This window comes from Giraffa tippelskirchi, chromosome 1 (assembly GCF_054371585.1).
Source record: "Giraffa tippelskirchi isolate mGirTip1 chromosome 1, T2T-mGirTip1v1.2.pri, whole genome shotgun sequence".
In the NCBI taxonomy this organism is placed as follows: domain Eukaryota; kingdom Metazoa; phylum Chordata; class Mammalia; order Artiodactyla; family Giraffidae; genus Giraffa; species Giraffa tippelskirchi.
The window spans coordinates 181,696,186-181,716,432 of NC_137275.1; the positions used below are offsets into that span (position 1 = coordinate 181,696,186).

The window sequence follows — 20,247 nt, forward strand, 5'->3', positions numbered from 1 at the left end:
ACATGTTTGACTCCTACATATATGTGCTTTGTAATAGAATTTGGAACTTCTCAGAATAACAAAGAGCTTTGTTTTTTGAACAGTGTAAAAAAAAAAAACTGTATAATTAGAATCAGGAATGTGTCAATATTAGTACATAGACTATGGGATAATTTAAAATTGTTAAGCTTGATAATTTTCTCTGATAGGATCTTTTTTTCTTTTTTTTCCAGCATTACAGTGTTTCTGCCACCTTTGTACAAAAGACAATTTTACTTGTGTCACAGATGGGCTTTGCTTTGTCTCTGTGACAGAGACCACAGACAAAGTTATACATAATAGCATGTGTATAGCTGAAATTGACCTAATTCCACGAGACAGGCCATTTGTATGTGCACCATCTTCAAAAACTGGGTCTGTAACTACAACATATTGCTGCAATCAGGACCACTGCAATAAAATAGAACTTCCAACTGTTGGTAAGTTGTATAAGATTTTTTTCTTGATACTGTAAGAAAAGCTCTTAGACTATCCCAGTTTATTCAAATTTAGAGGCAAAAAGTAACTAGTCCATACTAGTAGAGACATAAGAGTAGCCAAAATTCTTACTCCTGGGTGTGTGTTGCTTGAGAAGGTGGTGCTGAGACAGACTTTCTCTGAGATCTGTTGTGCCTAAAAGGGTAGGCACTTTTAGAGAATCCTGATACAGGCCACCACAGCAGTACATCCTGAGAGTGTCCCTACTTGTATAGTGCTCCAGCCTTTGAAAGCAGTCAGTAATGGATGGGGAATGGAGAGCAACACTCAACAATCCAGACGCCTTCACTTTGTAATTTCACCTTGCTTTATGATCTTTATGTATAAATTATTACATATGATTTCTAGGTTTTTGGTCCTTCACCGTAGTTTACATTTTAAAATGTCCTAGGAGAGCCAGAAATTTGAAAACTTCATAAACAGTTAAGATTAGATTAAAGATTCTGGTTAAAGATGTTGGTCTGAGCTCATGTATTTAACTCTGCTGTCACTTTTCCCTGGTGGGCTCCCTGGTGGCTCAGATGGTAAAGAATCTGCCTGCAGTGTGGGATTCTCAGGTTCAATCCCTGGGTTGAGAAGGAACTGGCAACCCACTCCAGTCTTCTGGCCTGGAGAATCCCATGGACAGAGGAACCTGGCAGACCATGAGGTCACAAGGAATCAGACATAACTGAGCGACTACATGATGTGATGTGATGACCTGTCACTTTTCCCAAATACCTACTATAATAAAGGAATACAAAAATGAGGAAAAGCTATATTAATGCTAGGAGAATTAATGGAAGAAGAGCCACCTACGTGCATGCAGAATTGTCAGAAACTCTGCAGTTTATAGTGCAGATAATAATAGTCTAGTAAAGAATTGACTAACTATAGGAAAAGAAGTAGGTGAAAGAACTTCTTGCAGAATCCCACCAATACTTTACGCTGAGAGGCTGGGCGTGAGACTAGGCTACAGGGGCAGATTCTCAATTCTCCTTTAGGAAGCACCGCTTTCAGTGCTCAGAGAGGCAGACCCCAGTGCTCAGTTCCCACTCAGAGTTGGTCTAGGCATCATACTAGTTCAAGTAGAAAACACTGCTGGAGCTCAGAGGAAAAGGGCCAGTCCTTCCAGTTATGGAAGGCAGGCAGTCTTCCACCTAGTTCATGTGATAACAGCAAAGTAAAACCAGATCTTCAGCATAAAGAAGGTCCTTGTGGCAAAGCTCTGTCAGACTGTAATTTTTCTGACTCTTATATAGTTATTTGCAATTCTGATATGACGAAGAGAATAATAATTGCAGAATTTCCCATTGTTCTTGTTTGAAATGGCTTGAAATATCAGAATGGAGACTCACAAAACCTTATGAAGAACTCACTTTATTTCTAATGCTAAAATACACAGATCCCTCATTCCCAGGTCCTTGATAATCAGACAGCAAATGATTTTACCAAATGGAAAGATTCCATGGTTCAAAAGAAGTGAACTGAACTGGTAAATGAGAGTAGATGTCATCCTATGAAACAGACTTACCACATGATAGGGAAGAACTTCCAGAGAGTCCAGGGTCTGTTTTCAGTTGTTCACAGTGAAATGAGAACATTTCACAGTTGTTAAAGATTGCTTTCAGATGAAAAGCTCAATTGATAAATTATTTTAAAAAATGCAGTATTGAAAGTGAACAGCAGACTGGATACTATAATTTTATAATCAAGTGTGAGTCAAGCTTAAGGCAAGACAAGCTTGAGAAATTGTGTTACAATTCAGAAAAAAAGACAGTTGGTGAGCAAATTAAGAGATATAGAGGACAGATCTAGGTGATCCAGTGTGCCTACTGTAAAACCAGAAAAAGGCAAAAGGACAGACAGAAGAGAGAAGAATACTATGTAAAATTAATGAAGAATTACTTAACCAAATATATATAATGAAAAATTCATCAATTTTCAAGAATAAAGGAAAACTGTGTACACATTCAGCACAAGTGAACACTGGTTACCTATAAAAGGAAAAAGTTCAAATTGTTTTGCTTTTTTAAAAAAATACCAGAAGGCAATGAAATATCATTTATTGCTTGTTACCCAAGTTACCCAAAATTCTTTAGAAAAGCCAAGATTTTTCATATGTAAAGGCAACAGCTAACTTTAGATAATCAAGTATTCAGTGTGTACGCACTCATGTACTCCTTCTGCAAGATAGGATTTGTTATAAGAAATCAGTCCAATAAAGATCTCAATATGATAAAGATGTGATGTGAAGGAAATGGTGGTGGGCCATGAACCAGCAAGTGTCAGAATGAATGCCTAAATAGTTATAATTAATGTGTTTCTGAAGCAATGCAAATTGTTAATTAAATTATAAAAAATGATCTTGAATTAATAAGCCTCAGTGATTAAAATAAACTGGAAAGTATACACGTGCAAACTCTATTTAAAAAACGGTATATTTTTGCATGGAAAAAAAATTGGTGGAGATATATAGATACACAGAACATGCAAAGATGAATTTTAGGGGGATTGTGAGGCTGTAGATAAATTTAACTTTTGCTCATCTGTATTTATACTTTTTAATTTTTTTTCTTGCTATGAGCATATACTGGCCTTGGAATAAGAAGATAAGCCAAACTGCTTTTTAAGAAAAGACAGTGACTCAAGAAATATTTAATGAGAGTTGTTCCAGATTATCGGTTCTTTTATTAGTAATCTGAGAGTGATGGGAGGCAGGCAGTGGGTGTACAATGTTTGCAGTACCTGGCCTTGTTATTTAGGCTCAAGACTAAGTGGATGTTGACAGAGCTAGTGATCATAAAAAGAGACCAGTGGGAGAAGATGAAGCGCTTCACTTGTTACGGGTTTGAGCTCCATGAACTGCTGTAATGAGGCTGTGACTAATGGTAGTGACCAACTGCAGGAAATGTGGAGGATTAGAAAACTGTGGATGCCGCCTATAGTGTTATTGTTGTTGTTTATTTCATTTGAGGCCCTTTTACAGGAAAGCCATCATCTGGCCTTGGTCCTGTTGAACTGGCAGCTGTCATTGCTGGACCAGTCTGCTTTGTCTGTATCTCACTCATGTTGATGGTCTATATCTGCCATAACCGCACTGTCATTCACCATCGAGTGCCAAATGAAGAGGATCCCTCGTTAGATCGCCCTTTTATTTCAGAGGGTACAACGTTAAAAGATTTAATTTATGATATGACAACATCGGGTTCTGGATCAGGTAATGTATTTGTTTCTTTTTCCTAAAATGTCTTTTTAAAATCAACTGTATTTATTAGTTGGCTACGCCAGTTGGTTAAGTTTGTAAAAATTTGGGCTCATGTGAAGACTACCCCAGGTTTGAACGTTAATATAGGTCTTTAAGCTAGGTTTATATGTGACTGTGGCTAGTTTAGGAAGGGTGAATTAGAAGTGACTGACTTGTCAACATTTCATCAGTAAGTCACCTTCACATTTGTGTAAATTTCAAAGCATTCTCACCTTCTCATGACTATGTAAGATAAAAAGGATAAGGACAGTTATTCTCCTGTAGCTGAGGCTGAAGTTCAGAGATGTTCAAATAATCTGCAGTTACCCATTCTCTTCAGGACTGTTCAGCAGCTTTATTTTTATATTTGAAAGCAGGTATGACAGGGAGTGTGTTTGAAATTGTGAAGGCTATTTGCTTTTTTAACATGAAATTGCTGTCTTTGGCTCAGGCCTAGTTCTTGTTGTTTTTATTAAAGTGATGAATTTTTTGTCATTTTCTCCCTTAAGAAAATGCCTGACCACCTTGTTACTTAATACAGCTTTACGGATCCATGGCCCTTTTGATATTTGCTTTTCTCAGTTTGTTGATTTATGTGGGATCAGAAATAGATTACCCAATTGCCTGAAGCAAATTATTTAAATATATATCTGTAATGAAAATTTTACAAATTATATAATCAAGTGATTAAAGGAACTTTAAAGCAGAAATTGTGACTAGGGGAAGCATATGGCTCTGAAGCATAAAATCACAGATACACGAAAAGTTCACATAATGGAAAATGCTTTATTTCAAGGGAACGAAGGTATATTTTAAGGGATGTATATGTATATATGTTAATTTAAGTATGAAGAAACTGATTTCATGACCTAAAGTTTTCTTCTGTAGAATTTGACCATAAATATTCCATGAGTTCTGTCCATGACTACTAGGATGCATACAGGCTTACGAAGGAGCCCAGGTCTCTTAAGGCAGTCTTGTAGGAATTCCTGAGACTCCTAAGAGGAGGGAGGCAATTCCAAGTTGGATTAGAAGGAGCAGCCTTAGTTCTGAAGATGTGACACTCTGGGCAGAAACGGTGGAGGAGTGGCGAGAGATTATTTTATGGCTTCCCTGGGGTTCTCCTTTGATTCTGAGTTAAAGGGTTCTCAAAGAATATCTGGCTCATTCCAGGAGTTATCCTGGAACAAAAAAATATCTAAAGCAAGGACCAAAGTCACGGAAAATTAGGGTGGCTTTATTTGGAATTAATCCCTTGGACCTGCTCTCTTGTGACCAAACTTAAACCCAAGGAAATCAAAGCAGCTCATGCCACCTGGCAGTGTTATGTATCTGCCCTCTATCTTCCTAAAGGATTAAAAGAAATTGCTATCTAGATGGCAGCTGATTTCTAAATAAGAATATATTTACCTTTTAAGATACAGATATGAAGTAAAGAATGGAATGGTTCTTTTTCCATTTTATCTATATTTCTAGATCTGTCAGTGACCTAGCTCCATTGTCTGAAAGCTTCTCTCCTTTTTATGCCTCCTTTTACCATGTAAAAACTTGTCTGCATTGTTTGCCAGCTCTGTGGCTTTGGGCAGTTAGCTGATGTCTCATGCTGGAGTTATTTCATCTTTAAAATGAAAATAATGAATCCTGCCTTGTGTACATCATTGAATTTGTTGTAAGATTCAAATGAAACAATATGTTTGCGTGAAAGCACGTAAGCGCTTGGTAGATTGTAAAGTTACATCCAAATGACAAGTGCTACTCTTATTGAAAGGGTATTTGGGGAAAAAAAAATCTGACATACAATTATGAATTTGCTGCATTTTACAAAAAAACTTAGTTTAAGGCCTCTTTCCCTGTCATAGTTTATATTCTGTGCTGAATGGCTTCCAGATTTATCCAGACAGAAGCTATCTTCTGTTGAATGATAGCAGAAAGTGCTTTTCCTCCTATTTATTATAAAGCCTGAATGCCACTTCATGAATGGAACTCATGCCTCTGAGTAAGTCAAATGTCTATGAATAATACCCTTTTTAGTTCTTTCAGTCATTGAGGAAAAGGTAAAACAACATTTTATGTTATGAATTCAAATGTTTATTACTCAGTACCATATTTGAGGAGGGGCCCTATCTCTTTCAAAGACTGTACTTTTTAACTTAGGAACTGCAGGAGACAGTGGAGAGCTGGGTCTGGTACCCACCTCTAAACTGAAAGCTGACCTGATCCCTGTTGCATGAATCGGAATCGCAGGTGGTGCATATGCCTGCTTTGAAGCATATGCCTCTATTTACGCAGTCATTAGACTGAGAAGTGTGTGTGGACATGCACATGGGTATGTCAGATTTTGAGAATGTGAGTCTCTTAGCCCAGTGTTTATTATGTCTTGTTCATGCTTATGATCTCTTTAGTGTATGCCTATTGTTCTGGTCTTATTTCCATTGTTCACTGCATGTGAAGGTGCTTGGACCATGCATTTTTCCCTATTGTAGCTTCCTCTCAAGCAGTTCTAAAAGGTACAGAAGTAAAGCAGAGAACATTGAGATCTAACTAGGCCTGTTTATTTTTGTCTTTACAAGAAAACTGTTAACTTTTTTTTTTTTTATGCTCAGATACTCATGTGGGTTGTGATAACCAAATACAGAAAATACGATAAATCTTGACTTTCCCTGATAGCTCAGTTGGTAAAGAATCCGCCTGCAATGCAGGAGATCCCGGTTCAATCCATGGGTTGGAAAGATCCCCTGGAGAAGGAAAAGGCTACCCACTCCAGTATTCTGGCCTAGAGAATTCCATGGACTGTATAGTCCATGGGGTCACAAAGAGTCGGACATAAGCCAGGGACTTTCACGCTTGACTTTGAATTCTAGTCCTGCATCTGTCATTGGTGAAGGGGAAGACAGACTTTTCCTTGTCCTCTTAGCCTTTCTTGACTGTACCATTTACACGAGTCTTGAACGTGTCAGGCGTTTCCAGACTTCCCATTTGCTATTCCCCTTTCTTTTTTATTCCTTGTGGTTCTAACTTCAAGATCAGCATCCTGAAAGGAACCTTTTTTTCCTCTGTGTTTTTAATATTGATTTATTAATATATAAATAAATAAAACCGTGGTGGCTCAGACGGTAAAGAATCTGCCTGCAATGCGGGAAACCTGGGTTTGATCCCTAGGTCGGGAAGATTGCCTGGAGGAGGGCATGGCAACGCACTCCAGTATTCTTGCCTGGAGAATCTCCATGGACAGAGGAGCTACATTCCATGCGGGCTACAGTCCATGCAGTCTCAAAGAGTCAGACACGACTGAGCGACTAAGCACAGCACATTTAATTATGGCTGCACTGGATCTTCACTGCTGCAAGCCGGTTTTCTCTAGTTGCAGCTAGTGGCGCTACTCTTCACCGCAGTGGCATTTCTTGTTGCAAGCACAGGCTCTAGGTGCACGGGCTTCAGTCGTTGTGGCTCATGGGCCTAGCTGCCCAGCAGCATGTGGAATCTTCCTGGACCAGGGGATCAAACTTGTGTCCCCTGCATTGGCAGGCGGATTCTTAACTGCTGGACCACCAGTAAAGTCCCTGAAATGGTATGGCCCTGTTCAAAGGCTTTAGTGTCTACTGTATGTACTGTCAGTATGTTAGTGTCTACTGTAAACAACATAATTAGGAATTGGTTATTCACCATACAAATGACCGCCTTCATTTAATTTCTACAGGTTTATTTTTAACCAGCAGTCTCATTGTAAAAACAATTGTTTACAATGAGACTGCTGACTGCTTTGTAGGAAGTGAGGGGTGGATGGATAGAGCAAGGGAAAGGAAAGACCTATTTGAGAAGCTTTAGATGAAAAGAGACAAAGATTTAATGTTTGTATTTATGAGTATTTCACACTAGAAACCAAAGAGAGCAGATAATTTCATTTACCTCCATTGGGTTAATTTGATCTAGTAGGCAACTCAATGTAGATTACATGTGACACAAATTTATGCACATTAGACTATATAAACAGTGTAGAACATGATGTACACTGATATTTTAATTGTCAGTGCCAGTATAATTTAAGGTGACAGTTCTTAGTCCATGAGATATTAAGTGAATTAGAATAGTCAAAAATACAGTGTTACTTAAATTTTATAGGTAGTTAAATACTTTTATATAAATGAAGTGTGGTAAAATATTGAAAACCCTGTATAGTTATAATCAAGCAAGTTCATTTGGTGAGAAAACTGCCAACATCTCATCACCAAGGTAAGTTACTTGGCATCATTCTTTCAGATATTGTTAGTGTTGTGTGGGGAGCCAGTTCCTAGCACATAAATTAGTAAATTGCTTGTGTTGAGATGGTTTCTGTGATCATTTTTAAAGTTAGGCCAGAATTCACTTCTCTTGTTTCTGGTGTTTACATACTTTTTTCCTCCCATTCTTAAAACTTACCAGACTCATCTTTCTGAGGTAAGATTTTTAAATCATTTCTTCCCATTCATGGCCCCTTTTCAGAAATGTTTACCAGTTCCTTTTTCCCCTGTAGCTCTTCACTGGTCTCTTGAGCTTGGCGTTCAGTACTCCTCACATTCTGACGCAGCTTCCCTGTTCTTCTACTGTTTTACTACACACATCCCCGTTCTGCTTATCTAAGCTGGTTCCCTAAACATGTATCATCCATTTCTTTCCTTCTACTTTTGCTTGTATATTCCTCCTACCTAAACACCTTACCTTCTCTTCTTTAGTCCTATCCTTTCTGTAAACCACAATCTAAATTCAGCTTATCTTTTAAAGCCTACCTTGACTGTTAGGCAGGAGTTTCTGGATCCTTTTATTAGTTTCCTTTTTATTATAAATTACTGATTTCGCAAATTTACTCTGTATTTCCTCAGTGAGATTTTAAGTTACTAAACCTTTCTGGGTCATTCTTTAACACCTATCCTGGTTTAGAAACACATACTGATATTTTGTACTGAATACTATTTATTTTTATCCTTAGGTTTACCATTGCTTGTTCAGAGAACAATTGCGAGAACTATTGTGTTACAAGAAAGTATTGGCAAAGGTCGTTTTGGAGAAGTCTGGCGAGGAAAATGGAGAGGAGAAGAAGTTGCTGTTAAAATATTCTCCTCTAGAGAAGAACGTTCATGGTTCCGTGAGGCAGAGATTTATCAGACTGTCATGTTACGTCATGAAAACATCTTGGGATTTATAGCAGCAGACAATAAAGGTCAGTGACACTTGCTTCTCCTCTGAGTGTAACAAAATATATTTTAATTCCTTCTACAAGTAAGACTATTAAACACTGTCATATTTGATGAGAAATGGATGTTTGTCATTGATTAGACCTATTAAGTAAAACAATGTATTAGAAGCCTTTAGAAACAGGAACTTCTAAAAAGGATTTTCTTGATTCTTGACATGTTCCTAAACCTCTCATTACTTCATAAAGAACTATTTAAAAAAACAAAAAATGAAACTGTATGCTTTTGTTAGTTTGGTTCTGGGAAGTTCAGTTCAGTTCATTTCAGTCGCTCAGTTGTGTCTGACTCTTTGCAACCCCATGAATCGCAGCACACCAGGCCTCCCTGTCCATCACCAACTCCCGGAGTCTACCCAAACCCATGTCCATCGAGTCGGTGATGCCATCCAACCATCTCATCCTCTGTCGTCCTCTTCTCCTCCTGCCCCCAATCCTTCCCAGCATCAGGGTCTTTTCCAATGAGTCAACTCTGCATGAGGTGGCCAAAGTACTGGAGCTTCAGCTTCAACATCAGTCCTTCCAATGAACACCCAGGACTGATCTCCTTTAGGATGGACTGGTTGGATCTCCTTGCAGTCCAAGGGACTCTCAAGAGTCTTCTCCAACACCACAGTTCAAAACCATCAATTCTGCAGCGCTCAGCTTTCTTCACCATCCAACTCTCACATCCATACATGACCACTGGAAAAACCAGAGCCTTGACTAGTTAGATATTGAATATAGTCATAACAGAGAAAAAAAATTCATAAGCTCTAGTTGAGATAGACTAGAGCTCAGATATGTTTCCTTTTAATCTCTTCCTGACCATTAGGGCATCCTAGTATTTCCTAATGAGCTTATTTATAGGGAGAATAAAAATAACATCTCAAGTGTATTCTGTGTTTAAATTTCTGGGGCTAAATAGATTAGTCTTTGAAGTAAACTCACTTAGAGAAATGGTTTCTCTAAAACCACCTATACCTTGGTAACCATGTGGATGAACGCTTTCTTGCCTGTGGTACACAGGTGATTGAGGCCAGGGGTCAGATCAGATGCTGAAGCGAGTGAGGAAGCCATGTGAGTAGACAGTCAGGATGAGTGGTGACTGAAAAGTCACTTCAGACTGTACTTACTTTTTTGGCTTCAGTTATTATAGCAGTGCCCACAATCCCTACCTTTATAGCTTTTGTCAGAGACTTGTATTAAACTCAACTCGCATCATACTTGCTTTGAATCAAATGTATTTCCCATCATTGCTATTTGTTTTTTTAGAAAAATGTTTTCATTCTTTTTTAAAGGTCATAATCATAGTCATCTTTTTACTCTTCTCCCTTCCCATTTTCAACAATATTTATTTCTTCAAAATGTTAATAGTGTTTAGTCTTAGTTGGTGTTCATGGGTGATTTTGATTTTTCTTGTTGTTTCTCTGTATTTTCAAATTTATTTACAACGAACATTACTTGTTTTTTTTAAACTTTTATTTATAGAAAATTTCCAGTATATAGAAAAGTAGAGAATAGGATAGTGGATTCCTATTACCCAGCTTCAAAAATTATCAGCTCATTGCAAATCATATTTGAGTTCTGATTCTATCTACTCTGCCCCTTTTAAATATTTGAAGCTAATCCCAGCAATACATCTTTTCACTATGAAAATTTCAGTTTGCATCTTTAGATTATAGGGAGTCTTTTTTTATGAAACATAACCATACTACCATTGTCAATTTAAAAGATGCCATCGAATATCTAGTTAGTTTCATATTTCTCCAATTGTCTACTTATTGGTTATTCACTTTAGGATCCATTGCATTTGGTTGATATTTATCTTAAATCCTTTAAAAACACTAGGGTTCCCATTTGTCTTTTTCTTTTTCCTTCTTGCAGTTTATTTGTTAGGGAAACTGGATTGTTTGTCCTATAGAGTTTATCATATTCTAGATTTCCTAATTGAATTCGTACAGTATCTCTGAACTTGCTCCTTGTATAATTTGAAAACTGGTAGTTAAAATTAGAAACTGAATTATTGGTTTTCTGACTGAAAATATTATATACTTTCTACATATTGTATTCTTTCTATTGCACCTCATCAGGAGGCATATATATGTGATTATCTACTTTTTGTGACCTAGGGGTGATGATGGATATAAGCAGCTGTTATCAGTAGATACTACCAATTTGGTGTTATACCAATTTGGTATTATTTAATTTAAAAACAAAACAAACAAAACCAGTACTCATAGTCTGACCAAGTCCTTAGTTTTCATTTTCTTCTCTTGTAGACACCATTTTGCTTCTTCCCCAGTGCTTTAAAACAGTCTTTATTATTAATATATTCTGTGACTATGGAGTGTTTTTTTTTTTTATTGAAGGATAATTGCTTTACAGAATTTTGTTTTCTGTCAAGCCTCAACATGAATCAGTCACAGGTATACATATATCCCCTCCCTTTTGAACCTCCCTCCCCATCTCACCCCTCTAGATTGATAGAGCCATTTGCGTTTCCTGAGCCATACAGCAAATTCCCGTTGGCTATCTATTTTACATATGGTAATGTAAGTTTCCATGTTACTCTTTCCCTCTCCCCATGTCCATATGTCTATTCTCTATGTCTGTTTCTTCATTGTTGCCCTGTAAATAAATTCTTCAGTACCATTTTTATAGATTCTGTATATATGCGTTAGAATAGGCTATTTATCTTTTCTCTGACTCACTTCACTCTGTATAATAGGTTCTAGGTTCATCCACCTCATCAGAACTGACTCAAATGCATTCCTTTTTATGGCTGAGTAATACTCCGTTGTGTGTACGTACCACAGCTTCTTTATCCATTCATCTGTTGATGGACATCTAGGTTGCTTCCATGTTCTAGCTATTGTAAATAGTGCTGCAGTGAACAATGGGATAGATATATCTTTTTCAGTTTTGGTTTCCTCAGGGTATATGCCTAGGAGTGTGATTGCTGGGTCATGTTTTATTCCTAGTTTTTTAAGGAATTTCCATACCGTCTTCCATAGTGGCTGTATCAATTTACATTCCCACCAACAGTGCAAGAGCATTCCCTTTTCTCCACACCCTCTCCAGCATTTATTGTTTGTAGACTTTTTGATGATGGCCATTCTGACTGGTGTGAGGTGATACCTCATTGTAGTTTTGATTTGCATTTCTCTAATAATGAGCGATGTTGAGCATCTTTTCACGTGTTTGTTAGCCATCTGTATGTCTTCTTTGGAGAAATGTCTGTTTAGGTCTTTTTCCCACTTTCTGATTGATTGGGTGAGTTTATTTCTTAATAGGTGGTTTTGTTTTCTGCAACTCTTCTTAACTCATATGAAGGCTTTAATTCTACAAACAGTAATAATTTCTCTCTCAACTCACCCACATTTTTGGTTTCAAATTCAGTGGTGGCAGTGACTTTAAAAACTGCAGTTTGAGGCTCTTACCAGGCCCAGCATATTTTAGGCTTGTTCCAAGTTGTTAACGTGCTGACTGACAAAAAACGCTCCTGCTACTGTGCCCTGAATGCTTCTCTTGCTCAAGCAGCAGCCAAGCTGGTGCTGTCACCTAGTGGTCACCGTGGGAATTGGCGACCCTGCTGGTTCTCCCTTATTCTCCTTTCTTCTCTGTCAGAGGTCAGTGGACTCTGCCTAGAACCTAGGCCCGCCCCTCCCACCCCTCCACCTCCAGCCCCCTATTCCTTTTTCCTTTATGTTCCTCCTACTAATTTTGTTAATTCCAACTCAGACAACCCTTTATGTGGGCATAACCTCTAGTATATCTTTCCACCTCCTGTCAATTACCTCAGAAAATCTCCCAGTCTTCCATCTTACTGTGTTCCTAATTTATTTCTTGTATTTGTGAATCTTCCAGAAGTCAGCTATGGTTAATAATCATGCAGATGTACTTAGTGATATACCTGTATCAAGGAAAAGGAAAGGTACAAGTTTGAATAGAATCAGTTTATAAAGTTTATGAATGAATTTATAAATAATTAGTACCATGAATATCTAAATCCTTTTGAAAATACTCAGTAATCTCCTCCAGCATCTTCTGAAAACATTTCATTCCTTAATCTCTTCTAATCAGAGTTGCTTTCTTTCAAGTAATAACCTTCAAAATAAAGTGTTTTATGTCACTTTGAGTTTCTTTTGTTTTACAACTAACAGGAAAGGAAATAGCACATTTTAGTTCTTGTGTGCCACGCTAAATACTTTTTAAAAACCTATTATCCTATTTTTAAAATCTTCTTAGTGGTCTTGAAAAGTTAAGGTATTCCTGTAGTGTAAAAGAGGAAACAAAAGACTCATTGGTTAAGAAGTTTCTTAACCAGTCTAAGGTCACATAGTCAGTAACAGCCAGGCCCTGGATTCCAACCCAGGTCAGGATGACTCCAAATAAAGCATCTTTTACTGCAATGCCCTGCCTCCTAGTATTGTTGTAATACTGTTTTGCTATCATGATTTTGTGAAATATATGGTTCTCCAGCTACTTCTAGGTTAAATGGACTTTTGTGGACCAGCCTAGCCTAGAAGCCCAGCCAGAACCTTTACCATGGTTCCCGAGGGAAAATACATTTTCATTTCACATCTTGGTTTACAGTTAATTGAACTTTTGGAAAAAGGCACATTCCTAGCTGGTGAGGTTCAAAACTGCCTTGTGTCGAATTAAATTCAGTCCCAGCCTTTTCCCCTTCTGACATTTTTAGTTCCTATCTCAGCTTCCCCATGTGTCAGTGATACTACTGTTTTTATAGTTTTCTAAGCTGGAAACCTTGGAATTGTAATAATCTTACTTGGCTTCTTGTTGAACTGTATACACAGTTTGTCATTAAAGCTTGCATTTCTCATTTAAGGTCACGTTCGGTTTGTCCCCTAGTATTCTATTCCCACTGTGGGCGTAGTAGGTTCCAGGTATTTCTCTTCTTCCTCGTCCCTTGTTTCCCTCCCACAGTCACTGAGCACCTCACCTGGACCAGGCATCCTTCTGTGTATTAAAGAGTTCCATCCCTGCTACTGTTTGTGCGGACTTGAGATCACTGTCTTTACACTATGATTCTTTGTCTCTTGAATGGACTAGTTGTCTTTGCCTCAATCTCAAGAATAGGGGACCTAATTTAAGAACCTAAAGGATATAAACATACACATATAAGAAAACTGAAAATATATGAAGAAAAACAAGAAAATATGAAAGAAATCTATACAAGTATAAGGTACCAATGTGTTGCAGTTGTGTGATTCAGGACTGAGAGTAAAAAGTGATAATGTTTGAATAGATAAATCATACATTTATGATTAGCCTATCTATATAGCTATAGGCCTATATATCTATAGCCTAACTGAAATATTGTTTTTCTACTTGGCAGACAATGGCACATGGACTCAGCTCTGGTTGGTGTCAGATTATCATGAGCACGGATCCCTTTTTGATTATTTGAACAGATACACAGTTACTGTGGAAGGAATGATAAAACTTGCTCTGTCCACAGCAAGTGGACTTGCCCATCTTCACATGGAGATAGTTGGTACCCAAGGTAACTCAAAGCAGTCCTGTTATTTAAGCTTTAAATTCCCATGGGTCTAACATCTATTAGAAAATTTTTGCAAGAAGTCAGCTGAAGTGGAAATGTTTAAAATGAGTTTTTATACGAGAATATTTTAACTTTCTGTTGAAAATCTAACACAGAGTTAGGAATCTAGGAATTTGATTAGAGATTCTCTAGTCATTATAACAATACTGGTATTTTCATAAGTTCTTAAAAGTAGTGTTTAGTCTTGTGATTTTTGAGGATCTTGATTTTGGAATTTATGTATAGTACCAAATGAAATGTGAAAATGCTCTGTAAACATCCAACATGCTACATAAATGTTATCTGACCATCTGATAATTGTGTTTGAACCTAGGATAAGGTGATTGCATGAGTTAGTATTGTGCTATATAAGATATCAGATGCCAGTGTAGTCTCTGCTCGAATGATTATCCATTTGCTACCTGATGATTATCCACTTGCTAACCCCATTACCAGCTTTACTATATACATCACACATGCTGTTTTACTAGCTCAGCCAGCCCCATCTCTGCAAAATCACTGTTGATTGCAATAGCTTTATTGAGTTATAAATTCACATACTATGTCACATACAATAAACTGGAAAATTCTGAAAGAGATGGGAATACCAGACCATCTTACCTATCTCCCTAGAAACCTGTACGCGGGTCAAGAAGCAACAGTTAGAACTGGACATGAAACAAAATAGACTTCAAAAACAACAGGTTCAAAATTGGGAAAGGAGTACAGCAAGGCTGTATATCGTCACCCTGCTTATTTAATTTATATGCAGAGTACATCAGGTGAAATACCAGGCTGGGTGAATCACAAGATGGCATCAAGACTGCTAGAAGAAATATCAACAACCTCAGAATGATGGTAATGACAGAAAGTGAAGAGTAACTGAAGAGCCTCTTGATGAAGGTGAAAGAGGAGACTGAAAAAGCTGGCTTAAAACTCAACATTGAAAAAATGAAGATCATGGCATCCAGTCACATCACTTCATCACAAACAGAAAGGGAAAAAGTGAAAGCAGTGATAGATTTTCTTTTCTTGGGCTCCAAAATCACTGTGGATGGTGACTGCAGCCATGAAATTAAGACACTTGCTCCTTGGAAGGAAAGCTAGGACAGACCTAGATAGCATATTAAAAAGCAGAGACATCACATTGCTGAGAGAGGTCAGTGTAGTCAAAGCTGTGGTTTTCCAGTAGTCATGTATGAATATGTATGAATATGAGAGCTGGACCATAAAGAAGGCTGAGCGCCAAAGAATTGATGGTTTCGATCTGTGGTGCTGGAGAAGACTCTTGAGAATCCCAAGGACTGCAAGGAGATCAAACCAGTCAGTCCTAAAAGAAAACCCAGAATATTCAGTGGAAGGACTGATGCTGAAGCTCCAATACTTGGGCCACCTGGTGCAAAGAGCCAACTCATTGCAAAAGACCCTGATGCTGGGAAAGATTGAAGGCAAAAGGAAAAGGGGGTGGCAGAGGATGAGATGGTTAGATAGCATCACCAACTCAATGGACATGAGTTTGAGCAAACTCCAGGAGATAGTGAACAGGGAGCCTGGCCTGCTCCAGTCCACAGGGTCACAAAGAGTCAGACATGACTTGGTGACTGAACAACAACAAAGTGAGCTGTAATTCACATACTATACAATTTACCCATTTGGTGTACAAATCAGTGGTTTTTAGTATAATCAGTTTTGTGTAGTTATCACCACATGTTAAGAACATTTTCATCACCTCAAAAGAGCCCTGTAGTTCTTAGCAGTCACTCCCCATTTCCCTCTAAACTCTCTAGCCCTAGGCAACCTCTAATTTACTTTCCATCTATTGTTCAGTCACTAAGTCGTGTCTGACTCTCTGTGACCATCTATAGATTTGCTTATTCTGGACATAGCATATGGAATCATACAATAGGTGTCTTTTATGACTAACTGCTTTCTCTTAGTATAGTTTCAAGGTTTATCCATGTTGCAGCATTATCAGAAATTCATTCCCTTTTACATCCAAGCAATATTTCATTATATGGATTTACCACATTTTGGGTATACATTCATCAGTGATGGACATTTGTTTCCACTCTGGGCTATTCTGAATAATGCTGCTATGAACATTGATGTACAAGTTTTAGTGTGGATACGTTTCCATTATCTTGGGTATATGCCTGGAGGTGAAGTTACTGGATCAGACAGTAACTAATGATTTGTGAAACTTGCCATACTTTTTTTCCCCAAAGGGCCTGTACTATTGTACATTCCCACCAGCAGCCTCTAAGGGTTCCAAGTTTTACACACTGTATTTTTTAATAGCACTTTTTCTAGTAGTTAGTATTAAAGGCATTACACATTTAATGACTATATTCCAGTTAATAGGCAAAAGAGGTGATCTAGATTTTTGGCTCTTGGATTGGAATATTAGTACCTAGGAGTCCTATAAAAAAGATTCATAGGCTATCAACAAACTAGTATCTTTAACCCCCTGGTTTTTGAGTGTTAGACTTATATTTTGTGAACATCATCTGTTTTCTTTGAAATGTAATTTCATCAACTTTTTGTGCACTGATTCATGTAAGGTGGTTTAGTAAGGGCCCAGGTATCACAGTGATGGGGGTGAAATGCTTTTGACACTGGGATGGGGGGACCTAAAGGTGAGATTTGTGATTAGTATTACCCTTTAAGCAACCATGTTTAACTTTCTTTTTCTTTAGGAAAACCAGCCATAGCTCATAGGGATTTGAAATCAAAGAATATCTTGGTAAAGAAGAATGGGACTTGCTGTATTGCAGACTTAGGATTGGCAGTAAGGCATGATTCGGCCACAGATACAATTGACATTGCTCCAAACCACAGAGTGGGAACAAAAAGGTATACTTATCACAGAGTGAACACAGTTATTTTTATGTTCTGAAGTTGACTTCTTTTCCTTCTCATTTCTAGATACGTAACTTTTCTGAAACTCAACCTTGTACTTTATTAGATTGCTCACAGGTAGAAGATCTCATGGTCTTGCCTGCTCTGAAATCATGGTTAGCTAACTTACAAAGGTTACTGCTGATGAAAGGTAGCCTTTCCAGAAAATACTACCATTAGTTATGTTATCATAAGAATAGTTAATATTTATGGGGTACCTACTGTGTACCAGTCATTTTAATGTGTCTCTTATGTATATTACATCATTTAATGTTCTTTTCAAATGTTGCACTGTAGTTAGCCCAACTGTTTTTATATTTTTATTTCCTGAAAACATAGCTTTCTCTCTTTAAACTTTCACATGTGCTATATCCTAGAGCAGCAGTCCCCACCCTTTTTGGCACCCGGGACTCATTGTTTTGAAGATAATTTTTCCAAGGACTAGGGGTGGGGAAGATGGTTTTAGGATGATTCAAGCACATTGCATTTATTGTGCACTTTATTTTTAATCTAATGCTGCCACTGATCTGACAGGAGGTACCACAGTTTGTGGGCCCAAGATTGGGGACTTCTGTCCTAGAACACTTTCCCCTCCTGTTTCCTTAACTTGTACTGAGTCTTCCTTTCTCAGAAGAATCTTTTTCTGGACTGTTAGATGTCCTTGTCAGGCCCTCATATTGCATGCTAAATCTGGACCACTTAGCACATTATAACTGTTCACTTATCTGTATATTCCATTGGATCGTAAGCTGCTTGAGAGAAGCCTTGTATTCCCAGCATCTATCACAGTGCCTAGAACATAGTAGGTCCTCAATAAGTATTTGTTGAATCTATGAGTACTCCCTTGGTAGCTCAGTCAGTAAACAATCTGCCTACTATGTGGGGGAAGAAGGCAATGGCAACCCACTCCAGTGTTCTTGCCTGGAGAATCCCAGGGATGGCGGAGCCTGGTGGGCTGCCATCTATGGGGTTGCACAGAGTTGGACACGACTGAAGCAACTTAGCAGCAGCAGCTATTATGTGGGAGACCCAGGTTCGATTCTTGGGTCAGGAACATCCTCTGGAGAAGGGAATGGCAACCCACTCCAGAATTCTTGCCTGGAGAATCCCACGGACAGAGGAGCCTGATGGGCTACAGTCTGTGGACTCGCAAAGAGTCGGACATGACTGAGTGACTAACACACACACACACGAGTACTCAAAGAACCTAACTAGGTAAGTATCACTACCCTCAATTCACAGGTGAGGAAGCCACCTTGTGAAGGTTAATGTGGCCAACCAACTTCATGGATGGTGAGCTGAGATTTGAACCTGGGGCTTTCTGACCCAAAAGGCTTTGCTTTGTGTATCACAGCATTTTGCCACCACATAACTTCAAACTGCTACATTGGATTTGAATAGAGCTGAGCTTTAGTCTATCTCAGATGTATTTATGGATTCAATGAGGACTCTGAGATCTCTTGACTCAGGGTTCCAGGCAGTGGTTGCTGCAGGTCTTTGTGAGTCCTAATGTGTAACCTTAGTAGGATTTTTGAAACCTCAGAAGTGTGCAATATGGTATCAATAAGGACTGGCATTCATTTTTATCTATTATTTTGTCCCCCGGAGTATCTCCTTACCTTTCCTTTTATCCTGTTTTAAAAGACGACTTCTAGACTGAAATACATAGTCCCTGCATAGTACACAGCAAAGTAGGTGGTGTATAGTAGTACGCCTAGGATGTGGGTCACTGGAAACAAAGATCATAAGGCAAATAGTATACAATTGCTATTTCAGCTTTTCATGGGATTTGGAGTAAGCCAGAGGAGATATTAATTTTTTTTTCTTGAGTCTAATATGATCTCAGTTATGTGTGGAGGCTTAGGCTTCAGAAATCAGACCTGGGAGGACAGGGGTGGGATGTATAGAAATAGTCTGAAGGGGTTAGAGTCTGATGTGACCACATCTGAGGGTGTATGCAGAGAAAGCCTGGGCTGCCTTAGAGGCCAGGCACCATTGTGTGGGCTGTGTGTGAAGGGCGTTTTCCCCTGTATTAGCTCTCAGGCAGCAGGACACCACCTCCAGGAACGATCATGAGCTGCCACCACTGCCAAGAACACCAGGACCAGGTATCTGCATACCCTCTATCAAAGGGATAATGACCAGTACATGCTGAGGAGACCATGTACTAAAATAGCCCTTGCACCAAAAATACTAAACCCACACAAGGGTGCTCCCACCAAAAATAGTCCTCAGAGACCACTGTAGATAATTGTTTCTCCTAAATTCACAAGATGATGCTGTGAAAGTGCTGCACTCAATATGCCAGCAAATTTGGAAAACTCAGCAGTGGCCACAGGACTGGCCACTTCCCAAAGAAAGGCAGTACCAAAGAATGTTCAAACTACTGCAGAATTGTACTCATCTCACATGCTAGCAAAGTAATGCCCAAAATTCTCCAAGCCAGGCTTCAACAGCATGTGAACCGTGAACTTCCAGATGTTCAAGCTGAACTTAGAAAAGGCAGAGGAACCAGAGATCAAATTGCCAACATCCACTGGATCATCAAAAAAGCAAGAGAGTTCCAGAAAAACATCTACTTCTGCTTTATTGACTATGCCAAAGCCTTGACTGTGTGGATCATAACAAACGGTGGAAAATCTTTAAGAGATGGGAATACCAGACCACCTGACCTACCTCCTGAGAAATCTGTATGCAGGTCAAGAAGCAACAGTTAGAACTGGACATGGAACAACAGACTTGTTCCAAATAGGGAAAGGAGTACATCAAGGCTGTATATTGTCACCCTGCTTATTTAACTTATATGCAGAGTACATCATGTGAAATGCTGGGCTGGAT

General features: G+C 38.5%; 1 protein-coding gene and 1 long non-coding RNA gene across 9 annotated transcripts in view; one reads left to right on the forward strand and one right to left on the reverse strand.

The window, feature by feature from the left end:
• Positions 1 to 20,247, forward strand: part of TGFBR1 (transforming growth factor beta receptor 1) — a 72,249-nt gene that overhangs the window by 31,409 nt on the left and 20,593 nt on the right. For 2 of the 7 annotated variants that reach the window (XM_081512083.1, XM_081512092.1), the window contains exons 2-6: positions 213 to 458; positions 3,473 to 3,715; positions 8,706 to 8,936; positions 14,308 to 14,475; positions 17,208 to 17,364. In XM_081512083.1, coding sequence (XP_081368209.1) covers positions 213 to 458; positions 3,473 to 3,715; positions 8,706 to 8,936; positions 14,308 to 14,475; positions 17,208 to 17,364 — 1,045 coding nt within the window. Of the gene's footprint in view, positions 1 to 212; positions 490 to 3,443; positions 3,716 to 8,705; positions 8,937 to 14,307; positions 14,476 to 17,207; positions 17,365 to 20,247 lie in introns of all 7 variants that reach the window. The other 5 variants (XM_081512101.1, XM_081512108.1, XM_081512131.1 and 2 more) reach the window with 4 other exon arrangements.
• Positions 8,960 to 20,247, reverse strand: part of LOC145514407 (uncharacterized) — a 57,161-nt gene continuing 45,873 nt past the window's right edge. Inside the window, exons 2-4 of one of the 2 annotated variants that reach the window (XR_014060133.1) lie at positions 13,912 to 14,066; positions 12,746 to 12,861; positions 8,960 to 9,650 (exon numbers count right to left, since the gene is read on the reverse strand). This is a non-coding gene — a long non-coding RNA (uncharacterized LOC145514407). The remainder of the gene's footprint in view (positions 9,651 to 12,745; positions 12,862 to 13,911; positions 14,067 to 20,247) is intronic. The other variant, XR_014060135.1, reaches the window with a different exon arrangement.